The sequence below is a fragment of the Leuciscus leuciscus genome (assembly GCF_965113295.1).
Source record: "Leuciscus leuciscus genome assembly, chromosome: 10".
Taxonomy (NCBI): Eukaryota; Metazoa; Chordata; class Actinopteri; order Cypriniformes; family Leuciscidae; genus Leuciscus; species Leuciscus leuciscus.
This window is the reverse complement of record NC_138734.1, coordinates 35,494,067-35,517,013: the sequence shown is the minus strand read 5'-3', so window position 1 is coordinate 35,517,013 and position 22,947 is coordinate 35,494,067. Positions and strand designations below refer to the sequence as shown.

General features: G+C 37.2%; 1 protein-coding gene across 1 annotated transcript; it reads right to left on the bottom strand.

Moving 5' to 3' along the window:
* Positions 1-631: 631 nt before the first annotated feature.
* lonp2 (lon peptidase 2, peroxisomal) lies at positions 632-22,915 on the bottom strand. The gene is made up of 15 exons (XM_082182489.1): positions 22,124-22,915; positions 20,469-20,703; positions 18,957-19,088; positions 18,726-18,848; positions 18,475-18,638; positions 17,838-17,932; positions 14,486-14,744; positions 12,659-12,800; positions 9,545-9,695; positions 9,220-9,346; positions 8,210-8,337; positions 5,303-5,421; positions 3,719-3,926; positions 2,930-3,114; positions 632-2,853 (listed from the first exon to the last, which is right to left on the bottom strand). The coding sequence occupies exons 1-15, from the start codon at positions 22,354-22,356 to the stop codon at positions 2,632-2,634; spliced, it is 2,523 nt and encodes an 840-aa protein (XP_082038615.1). The 5' UTR covers positions 22,357-22,915; the 3' UTR covers positions 632-2,631.
* Positions 22,916-22,947: the final 32 nt, after the last annotated feature.

The following is a 22,947-nucleotide window of genomic DNA, read 5'->3' as shown; positions in this document are numbered from 1 at the left end:
CTGTAGTCACTTGGACTATATTAACGATCTCTTTAATAACTTTTCTGGGCCAGCAAGTTTGGGCCACCTAGCAGCCTATGGAGAAGTGAATCCAGCACTCGGATTTCATCAAAAATATCTTAATTTGTGTTCCGAAGATGAACGAAGGTCTTACGCGGTTGGAACAACATGAGGGTGAGTAATTACTGACAGAATTTTCATTTTTGGGTGAACTAACCCTTTAAATACTGAAATGTGTTATTTCTGTCGCTAATATCATTTGGAGTTGCAAAATGATTCTCAGCTTTGTGCAACATTTCTGTCTTCCGTTGGTTGGACAAACATAGTCCAACCCCAAACTAATGCCATTGGTTGAGGCAATGTTGCTAGTCAGGATGCAGCATTTATTATTTATGGGGAGATCAACCTAGAAATAGCCTATAGCTTTGTCTACACACTTTAGCTTAAAAACAGGTTATGTTTCAAGAACAAAGTGTGTGGGAAATAGGGCTTCTCACAAATCTATACCCTTTATGTTGAACCGACTGACTTCTGTGAAAGTGGTTAGTCTACATCTTTTGACATTTCCAAACATGTCTTCTGTTTTCAGGCCAGAGCTGTCATGCAGGTATTACAGTCATTGAGAACAAGAATGCATTAACTGTTTATAACTCCCAAACGCAGGTAAAATGTCAGCATTGTTTGCAGTATAGCATAGCAAATTATCATGTGCATGACAACTACAAATACAGCAATACATGGTTTAGTTGTCAAGAACGAATCACTTCTACAGCATTTCATATGTCCTGGTAGAACCGACAAATGGTACACTGGTGATTTTTTTGTTTTGTTTTTATTGTAAATTATAAATGTAAAATGATGGAAAACTATGAAATTATATTTATTAATCTGGGCCATATTCACAAAACATCTTAAGGCTAAAAGTAGCTCTTAACTTGATTCAGGAGAAACATTTTTCACAAAGCATTTCAGTGCTAAAAGTTAGGGGTAGTCAAGAGGATTCCTAAATCACTGACCAAATCACAAGCAATTCTAAAATAACTGTTGCCGGCAATCCGGTAAAGACGCTGTACACCATTGAGGCAATAGGTCATAGCCTTGGGTGCTGAGCCTTTACTTCATAAATGCAATAAATATTTTGATTTATAGATTTTAATCTGCAATGACATAACATAAAGGTTCCTTTATGTACAGGCAAAATGCAGTGTATGATAGAGAGAATAAAACATTGCGGTCAAGTTGAAAATAATGTCCTATCGTCGGCTCCGATAGCCTCGTGGGCCGAGTGACCCGAGTTCGAGTTCCGGCTCCTGGATCTCTCCCGATCCTGTGCCCCCTTCGCTTTGTCTACTCACTGTCCTATCATAAAAAGCCAAAAATAAAAAGTAAAATAATGTCTGATTACGTGTGGCAGTTTCGCAAGTTCACACTTGCGTATTTGGCGTGCTGTCAGAGGGGATTGAGGGCTCCGAGCTCGGAATTGAGCCCAAACCCAGAGTACTCCCCCATATATTGTACATATATAGAGTGCATGCCTCCTCTCGAGCTGATTGGATAGAGATAGACCATTTGAACGCGCTCCCCCCAGAACATTTTCTATAAAACATTTGCCGCTTATTCCGCAATCTTTTGAGATGCAGACATGTAAGAGGCTGACAATTAGCTGAAAATATACTTGTTTAATTAGTGATACTTTGCCTACATTTTCAAATCTATATTTGAATATGGCAACATGATACCTCATTCTGCAATATTTCTGTGATTAAATCACTGATGGAGACCCCTCCCCTATCAGCCAATCACTGTGGGCATAGTTAGTAAGCGTGTTGACATCATCCATAGCAATGAGGTCAGCGCCACCCTTTCTCCAGCTGGAGAAGCTTAAGATTTCTCTCTGTTTCTTAGCAAAAGTTGGTCTCAGAAGCTTTGTGAATAGGTTTTTTTTTGAGGAAACTCTTACCTAAGAACTTCTCTTACTACTATTAAGGAGAACTCTTAGTGGTAAAATGTTTTGTGAATACAGCCACTGATGCGTTTAAAAATGCTGATCTAACTAAATATAACAGACTTTTTTACCATTATGCTATTAAATGATCATCACTGCAATAGCGACTGTACATTCATACACAAAGGAAGAATGATGGTTTTAAGGTGCAACCAATTCTAGAAACATTTCCTGTACAGACACAATGAGTTTTCAGGCAATTATTTGATGCTAACCTAAATTTCAAAGACCAAATGTATTCCTTTAAATTGTACTTAGTTGTCACCATACAAAGTTAAAATATTCCAGCCTTCATATTTAAGAACTTTGATATTCATTAGTCTAATTAATTTTATGAGGATCACTAAATATGTTGGTTAAATCACAACTTTCAAAAAAAATAAAGTTGGATTAGTGTAATTATCTCCAGTATAGGCAGCTCAAAGTTTTCAGATCAACTTTTGTTGTCAGTTCTACAGGAACAAAATTATACTCGGTCCTCTATTATTAAATTAGAGGTTATTAAATCAGTGAATTAGAGTACAAGCACCTAAAGCTGATAAGTGCACAAAGATGACAAACTAAGTGCTGAGTGTTCAACTTCCTCTATGAGGGGAAAAAAGTCTTCATATCTAGCAACTACAGTCTCAGAGTTTACTAACAACTTGTGGATGACTGACAGCTGAGGGAAAGCCGCCATCAAAGGCCGCATTCAGGACTTCATCCAGAGTGCTGGCGAAAACGAAATCCAGATCAGCTCGCACATGGGCTGGGATCTCCTCTAAATCTTTCTCGTTGCGCTTGGGGATGATAACGCGTTTTAGATTGGCCCGGTGAGCTGCCAAGACTTTATCCTTTATACCTCCTACCTGTAGAGAGACAAGATATATCATGTCAGTTCAGACATTCAACATCTCTGATGATGAACGGTTTAAGGTTCCTCACCGGCAGAACCAGTCCTCTCAGAGTGATCTCTCCGGTCATGGCCACATCAGAGCGCACCAGACGCCCACTCAACAGTGAGGCCAGGCACGTTACTATGGTAACACCAGCGGAGGGTCCGTCCTTAGTAACGGCCCCTGCCGGGAAGTGCAAGTGGATATCGGTACTCTCCAGAGGATCAGCGCTGCCTACAACATCATCATTCAGACACAAACATCGTGATAAATCAGTCTCGCTCAGTCAACTATGAACATAAAATGTGGTTGAACTAAAAGCTGAGTCAAGCACAACTTATGTCTATAAATGACTGCTGTAAGTACAGTACCATACAAATGTTTGAGGTCGGTAATCTCTTATTTTGAAAGAAATCATTTTATTCAGCATGGATGGATTAAATTGATTAAAAGTGGCAGTAGTGCAATGTTATAAAAGACTGTTATTTTAAATAAATGCTATTTATATTCCTTTAAAAAGTCCTGACATTGTTTTTTTTACAGTTTCCACAAAAATATCAAGCAGCGCAACTGTTTTCAACATTGATAAGAAATGTTTCTTGAGCAGCAAATCAGCCTATTAGAATGATTTCTGAAGGATCATAAAGACTGGAGTAATGATGCTGAAAATGCAGCTTTACCATCACAGGAATAAATTAGAAAACAGTCGTTTTAAAATGTAATAATATTTCACAATATGAAATACTGTTTTTACTGTACTTTTTTTAACAAATAAATGCAACCCAAACTTTTGAACGGTAGTATACATGTGTATGGATAGTCAATGTCTATTACTTACCACTGGAGAGGAAGTAAGTTTTGGCATTGCTGCGGAGCCAGCTGATAGCTAGATGGGCAGATTCCTTCATGACATCCCCCAGCTGTCCCGTCAGAGTCAACTGACCTTCTCCTTCCATACGACTGGCCTCCACAAACATGATCTCTCCACCCATTGGAGTCCAGGCCAGCCCGATTGCCACACCTGGTAGGGTCAGTCGCTCTGAGACCTACAAACACATACAGCTCTGATTACATACTTCACATGCTTATCTTAACATGGCAAAAAAATAAATAAAAAAAATAATTATATATATATATATAATCTACCAGTCAAAAGTTTTTGATCTGTAACATTTTTTATGTTTTTAACTAAAGTCTCTTCTGCTCACCAAGGCTGCATTTATTTGATTAAAAATAACAACAACAGTAGTAATATTGGTAAAAATTATGATATATGTATATCATTTATAATAAATAAATTAAGATCATATGATTCAAAATAACTGTTTTCTATTTTAATACATTTTAAAATGTAATTTATTCCTGTGATCATATAGCTGAATTTTCAGCATTACTCCATTCTTCAGTGTCACATGATCCTTCAGAAATCATTCTAACATACTGATTTGATGCTCAAAAAACATTCATTATTATTATCAATCTTGCATTTATCAACAGCATTTATTTGAAATAGAATCTTTTGTAACATTATAAAATGTCTTTACTGTAACTTTTGATCAATTTAATTCATTCTTGATGAATAAAAGTATTGATTTATTTTTATTAATCCAAATCCGATCCAAAACTTTTGACTGTTAGTTTATATATAATATAATATAATATAATATAATATAATATAATACATTTACATTTATTAATTTAGATCATTCTACCAGCAGGGAACAGTCAAGGTAAAGGTCAGAGTAAGATTTTGTGCCTCTTTGAGACGGCACCACAAGACATTTTATATATCTATATATATAAAATTATAATATATTATACATTTACATATCTAATAAACATTTAAACAAGTTATATTTGAACATTTTATTTGAGTGTTACATATCTTACAAATTCCGTAGAGCTGATGTAAACTTATGACCATATCTTTACATGCAGAAAAGAACAGCAAGCTCTTCTGATTTTTATTTCCAGCTCATTTAGATTGAGAATTTGCCCCATTAAAAAAAGAAGTCCACAGACAGAGCCTGATTTTATACATGTCCCTTTCAAAAAAGTGACCTTTTGTTTGTATCCTTGGTAAACTAACTGCAGAAAGCTGAATGCTAACACAAGGGTTTGAAGGAGAAGATGTGTGTGATAGTTCAGTAGAACTGAAACAGGCTGCTCTCTGACCGCCTCTGGTCTTCCCCTGTCCCGTCCCCATAGGCATGGCAGGAATGCAGCCTCCATTACTAAGAGGAGAGAGCACTTCTCTGAGAAACACAACAGCACACACAGGGTCGAGGCGCGAACAGTCCGACAGCTTGGTGGACAAATGATGTCCAAATAACCGTATACACTACACAGTTGAGTACATAGTGTATAGTGCCTCATTTGGGACACACCTAAGAAGCTTTTCCGGCATTTATTTAATACTAACCTCCATTTCAAAGAGTGGCGGTCCAAGAATATCCTTAAGCGCAATGTGGTCAATAACGATTGGCATCTCTGGAGGTGCCGCTATCCCAGAATCCTCCACCTTGTTCTCTGTATTCTGGTCTAAGAGATATAGACAGAGAGAAAAGGTGGGAAACTGGTGAAAACTTTGGTGGAATTCTAGGTTTTTCTTCAGTTTAAACCTTTAAAACTGGTGTCAATGTAAAAGAGGTTTGACATTTCATGAACTAAAAGTAAACTCCATTTAAGCAGAGATAAAAGCATATTTAGAAAAGTGAATTGCAAGAGGGGAAATAACGTAATAAAGAAAGCAGCTTTAGGGTGTATTTACTTACAGAGTATGTTTATGTGTCTTTTTCTGAAAGCGAGTGTTGTGTATTAGCCCTTGGCAAGACATACCATTATGTACATGCCCCTTGCTGCCCACAAGTCATGTGACTAGACTGTTAATGACATGCAAAGGAGGAGAATCATGTTCGGAAGAACAAAGAAGGAAATAGCATATGCCATTCTGAGGAAAGATATAATTGTCTTTTAAGATTTTTATTGTGCATGATTGATCAGTGCACATTATTCTAGGAAAAAAGTTTGCTGTCATAAAAATTCAATAACTTTCTCCACCTTATTTTCTACTAGCATAAACCAAGACAGTCCAGGACAAATAAAATTAACCAATAATATCATAGCTCACTTTTCATGATCCAATTAAATTCCAAAGGATAAAATTAAGCATTATTGCACTACATCTTTTCACTCAGAAATGCTTCATTTGACAGAATTTATCATATTTATTTTATTATTGCAGGTGACTGGTCTTAATGTAAATGATTAGTCCCTGCATATTTTTTTGTATAATTTTGTTATTTAATTTTTAAATTCAATAAAAAGCACAAATGATTATATTTATTATTTATATTTATTATTATTGTTAATTTAATTCATTTTTATTTTATTTAAACATAAGAAAATATATTATAATGATGAAATAAGTACGGTACTTTTATTTACAAGTATATTTCTTTTTTTAAAATTTAGTTTAAACATTAGAAAATGAAAAGTGCTTTTACAAAAATGTTTAAAACAAATTTGCTGCATTTTTATATCAATTATATGGAGCAGGATGCTTCATGGGGACGTGCATGTTGGTCACATGACCAGCCAAATTCTACTTGCTTTATTTATTAGTAACTGAAAACTTTTGCCTGATGCTGCATCCACAGTATATTCCATATCATGTTTTTGAATAGTGTTTCACAAATAAAAAGTACACCTTTAAAAAGACTTTCTGCTACCGGACGAACCGATTCTTTCATTTCCCTGTAACTTAGGAGGTTAATGCGAACCATGAGAGGGCCGAAATGTTCTGAGAGAGTGGATATAACAGCAGGAAGCACATGCGACAGCTGTCATGATGTAAAGACTAGGAATAACACCTGCTCCAGCGGGCAGCAGACAGAGTCTGAGAAACTGAATACAAAATAAAGCAAAGCAAAAAAGAACCCCTGACCCTCGTCTCTCTAAATCTCATCTCACACATGGGCCATGCAGGAGAGGATTGAGAAACAGAGTTGGGGTAAATCAGAATCTAAACAGAGTGTTAACTCGCTGGGCTATTACTTCTGTTACAGAGGAGCAGCTGCAGCGGGACGGTGGGGGGTGTGGGGGGGGGGGGGGGGGGGGGGTTCTAAGGCCGTCTGTTAGCACGCTTTACCCTCCTCCACCCCTCTGGGGGCCCGTGCTCAGAGAGATTGATGACCAATATGTGCATGTGTGTGCTGGGGTTCTCATAATGTGTGAGACTAGTTTTACTGACTGTACGTTAGATATTTTCTCAGAATGGGTTTCCTACACGTGCTCTTTAGTCTGAACACACATCTAGAGGTAGTGTGTACTTGATTCTGTCTGTGTGGCACAGCGAGGGTAAGTATGTGTTATGGATTGTGCTGAAGTCAGCCGTCTGTATGTGGCAGAATGCTAAACCGTTCCTGAGTCGCTGCTGTTGGGGAGCGAAGCACGATACACTTACAGAAACGTTTCTTGAATTAAATACATCCTCACAAAGTGTCTTACCAGCTGCGAGACTAGTGGTCCATCATTATATGGATTTTTAAGTACAATACAGATGCCAATAATATATCTAAATAGCAGGGTGGAGCCGACACAAGGGGAACTACTACAACCGTTAAATGGCCAAGCGAGATCAAAAAGGCTAAATATAGTTAGGTAATGCAACATGTTTCCAGTAGGGATGTGATGATGATTACATTTTCCCATAGGTAATGCCGACTATCAAATAGGTGTTTATACATTTCACTTCGAAACCAAATCTTCCACCATCGTCTCGTCAGTCATGTGATAAATGAAATCTTACTCCTGCTGCTGATCTGTGCACTGCTTTGAGCAGACATGTTCAGTTTTTAATTAATTGTAGTGTCTGTTCTCTAACTGAACTAAATCATTATTATTACTATAAAAAGTCTAAACGACAGTGGGGGGCTGTACAAGTGATGTCATCGGTGTGCGAATGAACACCGCGTAACACCAACTATCACAGCAAGCAAGCCTAGTTTCCAGCAACATGTACATTTTCCTGTTCTCAAAGAAAGCAAAATACTGCACAAAGTGTCATCCTAGCCAATCAGAACATACTTACCATGTAATGTGTAGCTATTGTGGTGCAGTATTTTAATCCAATCAGATTTCACTGTTGGTGGTGATAGCCATCGGGATGCATCAAAGACAAGAACACACTGTGGTTCCAGTTTTATCTTTACCCAAAGGCTACTACCATCAATCCAGAGTCTACGACTGAAGCAGAGCCTGGGGGAGCAGTTGTAATTCCAGCCATAAACTACAATGATGTGTGAGATGAAAAAAATCCCACTTTTACCTGCAAGCTGCTCCGTGGGGGACTCTGCTCTAGAGACCCTATGACCTTCAGCGACCTTCACAGCCACCGCTCGACAGATGGCCCCGATCTTCCTCTCCAAAGAGCGCACGCCTGCCTCCCGTGTGTACCTACAAACACATTCACACACAAATCTTTCTGTCATTTACTGCTGGCACTGCTGGGCCGGGGCCATGTATTGATTGCTTTTTAGCAGATAATCATCCCCAAATTAGCAACCTCTGAGGTAATTAATTAGTTTGCTGTGCAAATGTCTCTAATTGACGATCCCTGGTGGACTACAGACTTTAAGAAGAGAAGTTTGGCAGCCTGTCTTAAGATATGGTTTTGAAGGAGAGAGTGAGACAGTAGAGGATCTAGTTTACATGAGGAGACCCAGCTGTGACCTAAACTGCCCCACTGTTCCTGTTTCACCTGATAATCTCTCGTAGCAGTGAGACGCTACATTCTCCGAAATGTTATGCTCCCTTCTAGCCTTAATGTACACATTCAAATATATTGCACATGCATTCATATTTACTCAATTTAATTCCACTCGAAATGTTGTGCAAAAAAAATGCAGCCCTTTTTTTTCAGTTTGCTATCTATATATATCTATATTATCTATATATATATATTAAAAATTTTACTTATATATATATATATATATATATGCATTTATTTATTTATTCATTTATCTTAATTTACGTAACAGTGGATTTATTGGTGATTACAAAGAAACTCATTCTGTTGATCATGTTGATCATATATCACCAATATATTCACCATTCAGAGTCAATGCATATGGCATGTTAACTTACAAATACCAGAATACTAGTGTATGGATGGAGAGAGGGATTCATTTGTTAGTGTGTGTGATTAGTTCTTAATTGACAATGACTGCTCCTGTCTGAACAATTTAATCTTGTCCTTCTGTCCTCCACATGGGTTAAAAGTGCCGTTATCAGCCTGAACCTCTTTAGAACACAAAACGTGTGTGTGTGTTTGCATACTTGCTGATGATCTCCTGTGTGGTGTCCTGTGGGATCTGGAGCTGTTGCTGGGTTAGCCCATGCTGCTCCAGCTGATGAGGGATCAGGTGCCGATGGGCGATTTCTACCTTCTCCTCCTGGATGTACCCTAATGAGACACACATGCTGATATTCAGAACACAAATTACAATGAACTAATCAAGTATTCAACTGCAAAACCATCTGCTCAGTTGTAGGATAGACTTAATTGAGTTCATGTTAAAATAGTCAGGAATTAATCAATAAGAATGTCACATCATCAACACCACGTCCTGCTGTGTTTTTTTGTCCGATATTGAACTCTGACCTGGCACCTGGAGGACCTCCATTCTGTCCAGCAAGGCAGGGGGGATGGTGGCCGTGGTGTTTGCGGTGGCAATGAAGAGGACCTGCGAGAGGTCAAATGGCACGTTGAGGTAATGGTCGGTGAAGCTGTGGTTCTGCTCCGGGTCCAGAACCTGAAAATGACCACAGTTCATTTGCACAAATTTAGGTATTAACACAAAAGTTAGATTTACAAGTTAAAGTGCGCACATCAAATAGTTCTCATGATGAACTGTTGATAATTCAATCATGATTCTCATGATTTTGACTGCTGATGATTCTAGCCTGAGGAGGTAACCATAGCAACAGCCTCCTCAAACCACTTCTGTTAGAATCAGCACTGGATGGTACATCGACAAAACAAACACGGCCTTTATTAATTATTTTATTAGGGATTCATATATCATCATACAGTTCCAAACAAAGTTTCCCTTACACTCTGTTATTAAAATGCTAAACATTAACCAATTTATTAAAAGCATATTTTAATGTTTTTTACAACACCATTACTAATCTTTAATTACATGTTGTCAAATCGACATCTAGTCAGTAAACTGACTGATGCCTCATGCATCTGAAGTATACTTTATCATGGTAAGGGCGAGTGTTCACCAAAGCATTTCTTCACAAGCCGGCTTTTTTCAATAGTTTGCTATGGGAGCCAGCAGAGTGTCTATTCAACGCTAAATATTGCGCTTGGCTTGTTTTTCTAGCCACCAAGAGTTTCATTTTATTAAATTTTTTTCTGCATTCCATTTACCTTGGAAGAGTGATGTCGAAGCTGGGAATGTCACACCTAAGTTCACCGCGTTCCAGGACACAGGGCGGAAAACTAAGATGGACGCATCCAGACAAACCATTGCTATGCTTGTTCTTTCGTAATACAAATACATAAAAAGCAGCATTTCGCACAGATAATGCCAAAGTGTTATGTCCACAAATAGAGTTTGATAGTACTGTGTGCATCACTGAGTTTATTGAGACATAGACAAACAGAAGTGCTAATAAATATTACAATGGTTTCACTATGGGTGATGCACTGAGTAGCCATATTTGGAGTCTGGGTTGTTGCGGTTCCCCCTAGTTTTCCAGTCGCAAGGATTGATAGGACTTGAGAGGGCATTCCAGTTAAAAGTTCCTTCTGGGAACTAGGAATTTCCCACTTTCCCACTTCCCACCGTTTGTCTGTAAGATTGCGGTCCAATCACAGAGATGGAGGGACGGGAAATATATCATTCCGCCAATCATCACATTCTCAATATACAACGACTGAACAACAATGAAGGAAAAGTTAATACTGCTGGTCTTTTGAGTATCCATGTCTATACCATATGATATCTCCAGGCTATCAAAATATTATGAAAAACATTTCAAAAGAGTGCCTGGAATTTTCAGCTGGCCAAAAAATGCTTTGGTGGACACGGCCTGATTATACCCAGTTTATTTTGGATCAGACATATCTGAAAAAATGACTCACTGTTGGAGTCAGTAACTGGTTTAATTAATTCACTAACTAAGCGAGTCTGTTTCAAACTGCTAACTCACAAGCATTTTTAACAGGAATCAGCGCAATCAGGGATTTAGTTTGAGGGCGAAAGTTTTTCCAAAGTAGATTTCGCAGCGGGTTCAAGTTGGTCACGAGGATTCATCACGTTAACCAACAGAACGCTGCTTGGTTTGAAAGTAACTTCTGTGTGAGCTGTGCTTCAAACATCACTAAACTATTGACAACAGACAATAGATGTTTTTGCCCACAGAATTGCGCTAATGTGAAAGCACCTTAAATCTACACAACCACAATGGTATTTGACAAAACTGGAAAAAAAAGGAAATCGTAAGTCTTGATCGTTTAAGAAGCATTCACACCAAGGACGATAACTATAACCAATAACGATAAAGATATAGTTTTAAAAATCATTCTCAATTTAAAAGAAAAGCACCTCAACTATTACTATAATGGCACAGTCAAACGATATCATTGGAATCACTTTTAGAGCGATTTTTATCCAGCTGATGAATGAGCCTTTGTGTGAACGGGCCTTTAGTCAAGTAATAACACCTCTCCGAGATGCACCATGAGGTATGACACATGAGATGAGTTATGTGCCGAATTTTAATACTCAGGGTCAAGGGTTTAAAACAAGATTGTTATAGCTATAAACAATTGCCTTTAAAGTATTTATTTTGAAATGCTGCCTTAAATAAAGCATGTATTCTCTCAGCCTGTGACAAACTCAGCTTTCTGCAGAGCTTGTTGTCAGGTCACGTCCGCCCTTTGATGAACTTTCCCATCTCCAGATCCTATCTGAAGCTCAATGAAAGGGCTCACATGCTTTACAGTAGGAGATGAACGTCACTCCCTGGATGCTTTTTGAGTGACGATCTTCTGATTACACGATGCAGACTGCTGATCTCTGGTGAAATTGTAAGATACATTTCTCTCCCTCTGAATTATTGTAAAAGTATGTCATGCCAAGAGATAAGATCACATGCACAGATGTTCAGAGCATGCATGGACAATATTTGGATATTTATCTCAGTGGAAACAAACTGGCTCACGTGCAATCAAGTGTATGCAAATGGTGATGTGATCTTGTGTACAGAAAGTACAACAAACTACAACCTATGGTATGCAAGCACTAACCTTGCATGCAAAATTATCTTGTAGACCACACATGAACACATTTTTAAAAAGCTTTTTCTTTCAGTATCCTGGCATATAATGTCATGCAGTGAGTCTGGGTAATACCATACTGGAACAGAGCGACCTGCCCTGTCAGAAAATCGGTTTTACACTATTCCAGCTCCAGTTTTCAATTTGAAATCATATCACAGTACATCTATCCATCCACTTATATAAGGCCAATATTGCCCTTGAGTGCCTTTTAAAACTTTTTTTTACATCTACACATTCAGCCTTCCATCCTCTATCCATGCTTGCTTCCTTCCTTTCATCCTTCCCTTCATCCATCCATCCAACCTTTCTTTTTATAGTTCCCTATGTTTTTTTTATTTTTATGTTTATTAAGATTTTCTTGTAGTGAGACTGTGGTCAAGGCAAGTAGCAGTACTGTAACCTACATGTAGTTTCTCTCACCTCCAGCAGGGCGGCAGCAGGATCTCCCTGCAGGCTCTTCCCAAGTTTGTCCACCTCGTCCAATAAAAAGACAGGATTGTTTACCCCAACAGTCTTCAGTCCATTTATAATGCGGCCAGGCATGCTACCCACGTATGTGCGTCTGAGGACGGAGACACATGGAGATAAAGTAGGAGTGAGAAAAAAAGTAGTGAGAGGAAGAGGTAAAAGATAGAGTGGAACATGATAAGGGAAGTAAAAAAGATCTGTAGGTGTGCAAAAAACAAAAAAAAGATCACAATCTTGCAACTGTTTTGATGCAGTTCTATTCAGGTTGCTGTACTATTGGTTGTCAGTAGGTGTTCCTGCTCCTGGAACATAATTGGTGAGCTGCGTAGCTGATCAAAAATTACATTTAAAATGTAAAGAAAATGAAATGAATAACGTCTTGACAATGTTGCTGGATGGCGCTTGAGTGCATCAGATGGGGTCGAAAACAGTAAACTGTAGCATTTCGTCCTACTGAACTACCAAATAGGCAGGATACGAAGACAGACAGGATGGAGTTGTGCCCTAATTACAGTCATTAGTGGGTGTAAGACTGTCATTAAACTTTAAACACTCTACTGTAGTAAACTAATGCAGACTCATTTAAAGAAATGTGTTGTGAAGAGACAAATGCAGAGTTTATGGGGACTTTCCATAGGAGAGTGTGAAGTTTGACATTGACCAATCAGAAAACAAAAGAAGCGCGTCCTGGCCTGCAGGGTGTCATGATGTTATCACCTTCTAGTTTCTAAAGTGACGAGATCAAAGGGAACATCAAAAGAAATCACAATGCAGGTCAAGGTTTAAAGTTTCTCTCGTCACTGAAGGGTCACTACATCACGTCTCTTTGGTGGGTTCATCATCGCCTGACACCTCAATCTGACACATCTATATCACTGCATGCTTCACATGTTGGTTATGACTCACCATTTGATTGCAAAACAAAGCTTGACTGGCTTGAGGTTTAAACGTCTGAAGGATCTTGGATTAGTAACGTAACACCTGGGTTAATCACAGTAACATGAGGGTTGGGTCACAGGGTTTTAGCAATGCAGTGGAAATATAGCCTTTTTTTGTTTATATAGTATACAAGTTTAAGGTCATAATGGTTTTTTTTGTAAGAAATTAATACTTTTATTTGGCAAGGATGCATTAAATTGTGACAAAGCGACAGTGAAGACTTTTACATTGTTATAAAACAAAAAGTCTGTCAACTAAATACTGTTCTTTTGAACATCCATTCATCAAAGAATCCTGTAAAAATGTATCACACAAAAATATTAGGCAACAACTATTTTATGAGCACCAAATCAGCATATTAGAATGATTTCTGAAGGATCATGTGACACAAGAAAAGTAATGATGCTGAAAATTCAGCTTTGCCATTACAGGATTACAGTTGTTTTAAAAATGTAATCATTTTTTCGCAATATTACAAATTTTTCTGTATTTTTTTAATCAACTAAACGCAGCCTTGTTGAGCATAACATAATTCTTTTCAGTAGTGAGTGTGGATAATTCTCATAATTCTTTTCACTGTGTGGTCTTTTCAGTCTTTTCAATTCTTACAGACCTCAAACTTTTGCACGGCAGTGTGTATTTTTCGTGCAGTCAGACCTTTGACTACCAGCATGAAGTCTGGTCCACACAGCTTATTCTGGCCAAGAACAGCAGACAAAAGGACTTGACCTGCTACAGTTTCTTCCTCAAAGCAGTCTGACACTGAGACTATATGTATCATGTACCATGCCTGTTTGAAGATCAGACTTTGAGTCTCCTATCATTATGATGACCTCTTACCTGTGGCCACGGATGTCAGACTGATCACAGACTCCCCCCAAGGCGATGCGGTGGAACTCTCGACCCAGTGTGCGAGCGATGGAACGCCCAACGCTGGTCTTTCCAACACCGGGGGGTCCTACAAAACACAGTATGGGCCCCTTAAGGGTACTCTTGAGCTGCCGCACAGCCAGATACTCCAGCACCCTCCTCTTCAGCTTCTCCATGGCATAGTGATCATTATCCAAGAGCACCCGCGCTGCACGGATGTCCAGGCAATCTAAGTAGATAACAATGAAACATGTTATAGAGTTAAAATAATGAGTATAATAAGATTTTTTATTCAGAAAGGATGCATTGCATTAATCAAAAGTGACACTAAAGACAATTATAATGTTACAAAAGATTCAAATAAATGCTTTTCTTTTGGACTTTATCAAAAACAAATGTATCACGGTTTCAACAAAAATATTAAAGGGTTAGTTCACCCAAAAATGAAAATTCTGTCAGTAATTACTCACCCTCATGTTGTTCCAACCCCGTAAGACTTTCGTTCAACTACGGAACACAAATTAAGATATTTTTTATTAAATCTGAGAGCTGTCTCACTCCTCCATAGGCTTCTATAAACTTGCCGGCCCATAGTCCAAGTGACTACAGTGGCTCAACCATAAGTTTATCAAGTGACGAGAATACTTCTTGTGCGCAAAAGCCCAAAAATAACGACTTTATTCAACTATTCATTTTCTTCTGTGTGGGCCTCTGACGTGAGTTCACGTAGTGTAACAGCACATAGGCTCACTATTGGCCGACACTGGTCATGTGTGTGATGTGTGTGACGTACAAAAAGTATTAATATAAAAGTATTCTCATCGCTTGATAAACTAATGGTTGAGCCACTGTAGTCACTTGGACTATTTTAAACATTGTCTTTACAAAATGTTCTGGGCCGGCAAGTTTCAATAACATAGAAGCCTGTGGAGGAGTGAGACAGCTCTCAGATTTAATCAGAAATATCTTAATTTGTGTTCTGAAGATGAACGAAAGTCTTACGGGGTTGGAACGACATGAGGGTGAGTAATTACTGACAGAATTTTCATTTTTGGGTGAACTAACCCTTTAAGCAGCACAACTGTTTTCAGCATTTATAATAATATGAAATGTTTCTTGAGCACCTAATCAGCAAATTAGAATGATTTCTGAAGGATTATGTGACACTGAAGACTCAAAATTCAGCTTTGCCATCAAAAGAATAAATGATATTAAAATAGAAAAGTTATTTTAAATTGTAATAATATTTTACAATATTACTGATTTTACTGTATTTTTGATCAAATAAATGCAGCCTTGGTAAACATAAAAGAATTTTTTTCAAAAACATCTTGCAGACCCTAAACAGTTATTGTAGCCCTTGATTGCACGCATGATGTAAAAATTGGGAAAGGAATGTGAGTATTTTATCAAAGACATATGCACCTCCACTACCTCATGTAATAAGATACAGACATATGTGCAGCTGTCTCATAAAGTAAACTTAAACTGGGCACAGAATTTTCTTTATGGTTCTCACAAATCATGAATCGTCTAATTCTGCATTTACAGGAGAACATTCCTGTAAGGGCAGACCTCTCTATTCCCAGCTTTCAGACGCTGATCTAAACCACTAAATCAGTTTCCTTCTAATGCTGACCCACCCTTGAGTGCTGAGCTCAAAGACTGTGTCTAAAAGACTGTGAAATGCACTTCATGTACATGAGAGTTTCCCAGCAGAATTCCAGCCCCAAGGTCTGTAACACATCGAGCAAGGGAAATTCAGAGGTGTGTATGAGAGCATTCAATCACATGCGCATGTTTTTTGAGCCCTTCGTAGATAGTCAGAGATCATATTTCAAGGCAAGCTATAAGCTTAGGATAGTAGGTAATGCATACACTTTTTTACATGCCTTTAAGTGTGCCAGTAAAATTGGTAAAACAAAAAGAAATAGCTGCAATCATGCACATGAGATAATAATAGAAAACAAAACAGAAAATGAATGAATAGAAAGGTGTTTAATGCTTCTCAACATATGGTCCAACACTCTAGCTATGCTTGGCAAGATCATGTACTGTACTGGAGTTCTCAAGTCCCTCATGTGGCCATGAAGAACATGACAAGAATAACACGTGTAAACGGCTCAAATGCCTCTGCATCACTACAGTAGACAGCAATTCATTCACAAAATGTGGTAAAAGTCTCCCTCTGCTGATGGCTAAGCAGTGTTAGCAAACTCTCCGATTGATTTTACATGTAAAGCTTAATTAAAAGTAACAAAGATTTAATCAAAAATTTAAAATATTTTGGAGGAAATCTCAAGACAACCGCTTTTGGATTAAATTAGACTTCTTTTTATTTAACCGAAAAAGTAATTAAACTATTACATTTCTTTAAATTAATTTTCAAAAAGTTTATTATACATTTAGTGTATATATACGCTACAGTTAAAAAATTGGGGTCAGTTTTTTTTATGAATATACTTTTATTCACAAATGACATTAAATTAAATAAAAATTAAGAGATGTAATATTCATAATGTTACAAAATATTTATATTTCAAATAACTGCTGTTCTTTTGAACGTTCTATTGATCAAAGCATCCTGGAAAAAATGCATCACCTTTTAAAAAATATTAAGCAGCCCAACTGTTTTCAACATTGATAATAATAATAAATGTTTCTTAAGCACCAAAATCAGCATATTAGAATGATTTCTGAAGGATCATGTAACACTGAAGACTAGAGTAATGACTGGAGTTTTTAAATTACATTTAAAAACATCAAAATAGAAAACGTTTTTTCTTAATTGTAATAAAATTACTGTTTTACTATATTTTTGATCAAATAAATGCAGCCTTTATGAGCATGAGAGATTTCTTTTCAAAAACATTTAAAAATCTTACAGACCCCATACTTTTGAACTGTAGTGTACAAAACATTGGTAAAACATTAGCATAGGTCATTTAGAAATATACAATTATCTACAATTAAAAATTGTCAAACAAATAGTTACTAAATTTGTATTTAAACATTTATGTATGGATGGGGTAATTAACATAGAAATACTACAATAAATAATGCTATACTTTGACTTAATTTAATAATATAATACCACATACTTAAATTATATTTAGTATATATAAAATACACTACTATAATAATTTGAGGTTGAGTTGCAAAAATAGTTAATAATAGCCTTTAATAGTTAGTTTATAATAGTTGTAATAATTAATCATTAGTGTTGAAACGGTGTTTGGAAACTTCACTCCAAAAACAAAAATGCATGTATACAAAAATACAAATACATTTTATTTCATTTTATTTTAGAAAGCTTTCTTACCTGTTGTGCTCTTGCTCCAGGGCAGCTCTACCATCATCTCCAGATAGTTCCGGGTGAGGGCATACTCCGGCATGGACTGTGGCATCTTTTTTAATCTGTGGCCAAAAAATAAATAAAAAAAATATATATGTAAGGGATAATGTATAACGAGGCCGTTGTTATAGCGAATAACAACCCCGACACGAAGCGGAGGGGTCTTGAATCAGCCTGAAGGGGTTGTTATTCGCTATAACAACCGCCTCGCAATACATTATCCCGCTTATTACATGGCTACCTACAAAATAAATTATTTGACACAAAATATTGATTTAAAAAGGAGTTTATTGATTTAAAAACGATTATATTGCTACCGCTAAAGAAAATAGTCCATTCCGCGTCCATAGCAACGCTCTGTTTTTCATGGCAACGGTGTGTTATACTTCGCATTACATGGCTTGGTTAAATTCCAATGTAGAATGCGGTCTGTTATTTCTTGATAACAGACCGCATTCTACATTGGAATTTAACCAAGCCATGTAATAAATTATATATATAGTACTGTGCAAAAGTCTTAGGCATGGTAATACCAAAAGTCCCTTGCTGTCTTGTGCGTAGGCAGCTGTGAAATGTGGTTTTGTCTGAAATTACCAGTACATACCGCCTGAGCTCCTTGAGACACACGCGCAGAGCTGCTTCTGGCATAGCTGCTGCCTTCACCTTCTTCTCCAGCAAAACATTGTCATCACCATCTTCATCTTCCACCTCCTCATCCAGCGAGAACTGACGACCTGGGAACACACCACCTTTACGGATGGCCAGCACCTAGGAGAAAGGAGAAGAACTCTGTGATAGAGCAGGAAGTTGTGGAGGAAGGTGACTGTGCAAAAAGAGAAACAAATGTTGGCCTACTCTTTTGTCATCATCAGGCCTGAGTTTGCGTGTCTTTTGCAGTAACTTGAGCCCCTCAATTTGTCTGGTGAGCAGAGGAAGGGCCTTCTTAAACCGTTCCTCCAAGTCTACTGCATCCAGCACCTGACAACAGCACATTCAGAAAACATTTTTAGAAAGGTTTAAACGTGGTGCATGATCACACTAGGACTCTGTAAGTCGTACTGACTCTAGAACCGTGCACTGTCGCACCTGCAGTTTCTCTTTGTTGGAAGTGCGGATCATGGAGGCCAGGACATCTGGTAAGGTTTCTCTAGGCAGACTGTCCAACAGACGCCGGAGTTTAGCCACCACAGGCACAGACATGTCCAACATCCCAACCAGCTGGACAAACAGAGGACAGAGAACACGGTCAATACACTGAATGAAAAGCCTACATGCAATGAATCATTCTGTATCATTTGGCAAAGAATGAAGCCTTTATATTCATTCAGTTTCAATGATGACTCATTGTATAGATGATTGGTGCCAAATGAGAAAAATACTCACAATTCCATTCATCTTTTCTTCAGTCATGAAAAAAGGATGTCTTTGATTTTTTTTAAACATATCTTCAGCATTTATATTTTTTGAAAACTTTGACTGCCATCAATTACCATTATTTGAATTTATCAAAAAAATTTATCAAATTATAATGTTGGTTATCATTCCTCAAAGAGGTATTTGGTAAAAGAAGGTAAATAAATAAGATTATTTATTTGATTAATTAATAAATTAATAAATTAATTTTAAATGTATATATATATATATATATATATATATATATATATATATATATTTATATATACTACCATTCAAATATTTGGTGTCAGTAAGATTTTTTTTGAAGGAAATTAATACATTTATTCAGCATAGACGCATTTAATTATGGAAGCTTGTTTCCGCCACAGAAAAAAAAAAAAAAATTAAAAGATAATTGCCTTGACTTTTTTTCTCACCACTGTGAGAGATTCAGAATTGCAAGATATGAACTCAAAATTGTGAATTTATATCGCAATTCTGACTTCTTTTCTCAGAATTGTGAGATATAAACTCGCGATTCTGAGAAGAAAAAAAAGGACTTTATAACACGCAATTGCGAGTTTATATCTCACAATTCTGACTTTATAACACAAAATTACGACTTTATATCACGCAATTCTAAGAAAAAAAGTAAGAACTGAGAGACGTAAACTTTCTGAGAGACGGAAAAAGTCCGAATTGTGAGATAAAATGTACAGTTTCCTTTTTGGTTTTTTATTCCATGGTGGAATTGGTCCATGGATTAAATTGATCAAAAGTGACAGTAAAGACATTTATGTTACAAAATATTTCTATTTCAAATTTATTTATTTTTATGGTTTTTACAACAACAACAAAAAAAGTTTTTTGAGCACCATATTAGAATGACTTCTGAAGGATCATGTGACACTGAAGACTGGAGTAATGATGCTGAAAATTCAGCTTTGCCATCACAGGAATAAATTATATTTTTAAAAACATTAAACAGCTACTTTGATCTGTAATAATATTTCACAATATTGCGGTTTATTTTTGGTCAAATAAATGCAGCCTTGGTGAGTAGAGACTTCTTTCAAAAACTTTTACAAAATCTTAATTAATCTTATATGATACACAGGTGTATCAAGTGAATAATATCTGTGACTTGTGGAAAAAAATATTTTTATAGACTGTTAACAGAATCACAGCACAAACACTGCTGACCTGTACAGCGGCCTGATAGAACCTCTGTGCCAGCTCTCCCAGCTCTCCATCAGCCGGATCTCCCTCCGTGTACTGCTCGAGTTTGTCTAGCTGTTCCACCTCTGCCATGGGGAAAGGTCTCTCTCTCAGCAGCTGGGTCACACGAAAGCGACACAAGCCCGTAATGAGCAGTGTGTAGTGCGGTTTTGGCCAGTTGCTGCCTACGACCTGTACTGCCAGTCCTGCTGTGCCAATACTGAGACAGAAGACAGAAGCACAGATTAAAAGACAGAAGTTTTGAAGACAGATTAAACTCATCTAAACAGATTAGACGGATTAAACTAAGCATTGAGGCCTGAGTTTTGCTTTCTGTCAAATCTAATTTGTGATATTGTAGGTTTCAAACTGGTTTATTGAACATGACAATGAGTTCACTATACTCAAATGGCCTCCACAGGCACCAGATCTTAATCCAATAGAGCAGCCGTGGGATGTGGTGGAACGAGAGATTTGCGTCATGGATGTGCAGCAGAAAAATCTGCAGCAACTGTGTGATGCTCATATCAATATGGACTAAAACCTCAGAGGAATGTTTCCAGAATCTGTGCCATGAAGTAGTAAGGCAGTTCTGAAGGCAAAAGGGGGACCAACCCAATACTAGGAGGTGTACCTAATAAAGTACAGACCTATCTAGGAATACATACAGTACTGTGTAAAAGTCTTAGGCCAACATTGTTTTAGCAATGGTATAATGACCATATATAATTATTTGACAGTCTCTTTATTGGAATATGACCAAATAATACAGGTTATTTGTATGCAGTATTAAAAAAACTGAAAAAATAAGAAAAAATGGCTTCTATAGGCTAAAGTTGCAAGTATTTCTCTTGCTGGAAGGACTGGAAGAACAAGAAAAGTTTGAAAATCTGACGAGAAGTCCTAGGATGAGGAGGTCCATGAGGTCACACTAAATAATGATTTTTGCCATTTTAGAAGCCATTTTGTTCAGATTTTTTGTACTTTTTGTGTACATATTTCCTGTATTTTCTGTTTGTATCTTAATAAAAAGATGTCATTAAAACATTGCTAAAACAACAAAGCTGGTGGTGGCCTTTTGCACAGCACTATATATATATATATATATATATATATATATATATATATATATATATATATATATATATATATATATGTATATATATTGAGTTCCAGGCTTGTGTTCCTTTCTTATATGTCCATGTTTTACATTAAACCCTGTCTGGAGAGCCATTGATCGCTGAAAGAGCAGAGACTCGCAAGGTTAAAGTCCATCTGCAGTTCAAAGATTTTTCTAGAAAACAAACACTGTTACTACAGCTAGTCTCTAGCATGTAAAAAACATAATAAACAGGCATGTAGGTTAATGTTTGAACATTATTCAACTAAAAACACCCTAAGGTAAAGTTCAGTGAATACAAAATAGTGTCTCAATGTCAGTCAGTACAAACATTTCTATGGTAACCACAAAAAGTTCGGGTAAATAAAGTTACACATTATAAAAATAAAGTTTATAATACAATAAAAGTAACTTATTGTATTATAAAAGCATAATAAATGACTATAGTTTCGAAACTCAATGACAGTTGCATCACACTGGACCTGCAGCGGGTTTGACAGTCTTGACAGCGCAGACACACCTGTGCAAGGACGGGAGCTCATCGCTGTCGTGCTCGGGGTCTCTAGTGTTAGGAATAATCCCTATGATGGTGCTTTTCAGCGAGGTCCCCTTCAGCAGTCTGCTCTTCACTAACTGCATGTTTCTCGCCGTGTCGACGCTGATTCTCATGGTCGAGCCGGGTAACAGCACTCCATCATGAGTACACAGCAGAGGCAGCCGGCTGGGGATTTGAATACCACTGTTGGATGACATTGTGCAAAGGCTAGATAGACGTTTAAAGTTTAAAACTTGTATTCGCAGTGAACTACTGGTGTAAGGAACGGCTTCATCGTATGACAGACTGGGACAAATGAAAACAGGAAGTTGGAACTACGGCAGGTAAACTAGAACAATCTTTGGAGTGCAAACGGAAACGCCTACTTTTGTGAAACTCCGCGGAACGCTGCCAAATGTACACTGTGTACTCTCTCTTCGTAGTGTGTTTACTTTGGGGACGAGTTTGCAAAATCAGAAAAAAAAAAAAAATTGGAACATTTGAAGCAGGGCTAAAATTCACGCGGCAGAGGTAGAGACATTCTCTGGTAGAATCTTTATAGATGCCCCAATGACCAACGGGTCCTTTAGGGGGCCTCAGCAAACTTCCAAGGTGGCTGCTAAAATGACTGAAAATATTCTAAAATAATCGAAGCTAAATGCCCAAAAGGCTCAAATAAAAATGTACAATGTTAACATATTTCTTCATTTAATTTGTCTCCTCAACAACTGTTTTTTTTTATTTTTTTTTTTTATTAAAGAACAGGATTTTGGAAAATTTTGTGATCACAAATTTTATTCTCTATGTTA

Excerpts from the sequence above, each read along its gene's own strand:
- lonp2 (XM_082182489.1), bottom strand. The coding sequence starts at position 22,356 with ATGTCATCCAACAGTGGTATTCAAATCCCCAGCCGGCTGCCTCTGCTG. Across the intron at positions 18,849-18,956 it reads CCAACAAAGAGAAACTGCAG|GTGCTGGATGCAGTAGACTT; the intron begins GTGCGACAGTGC and ends TGCTGTTGTCAG. Across the intron at positions 9,347-9,544 it reads GGAGGTCCTCCAGGTGCCAG|GGTACATCCAGGAGGAGAAG; the intron begins GTCAGAGTTCAA and ends GTGTCTCATTAG.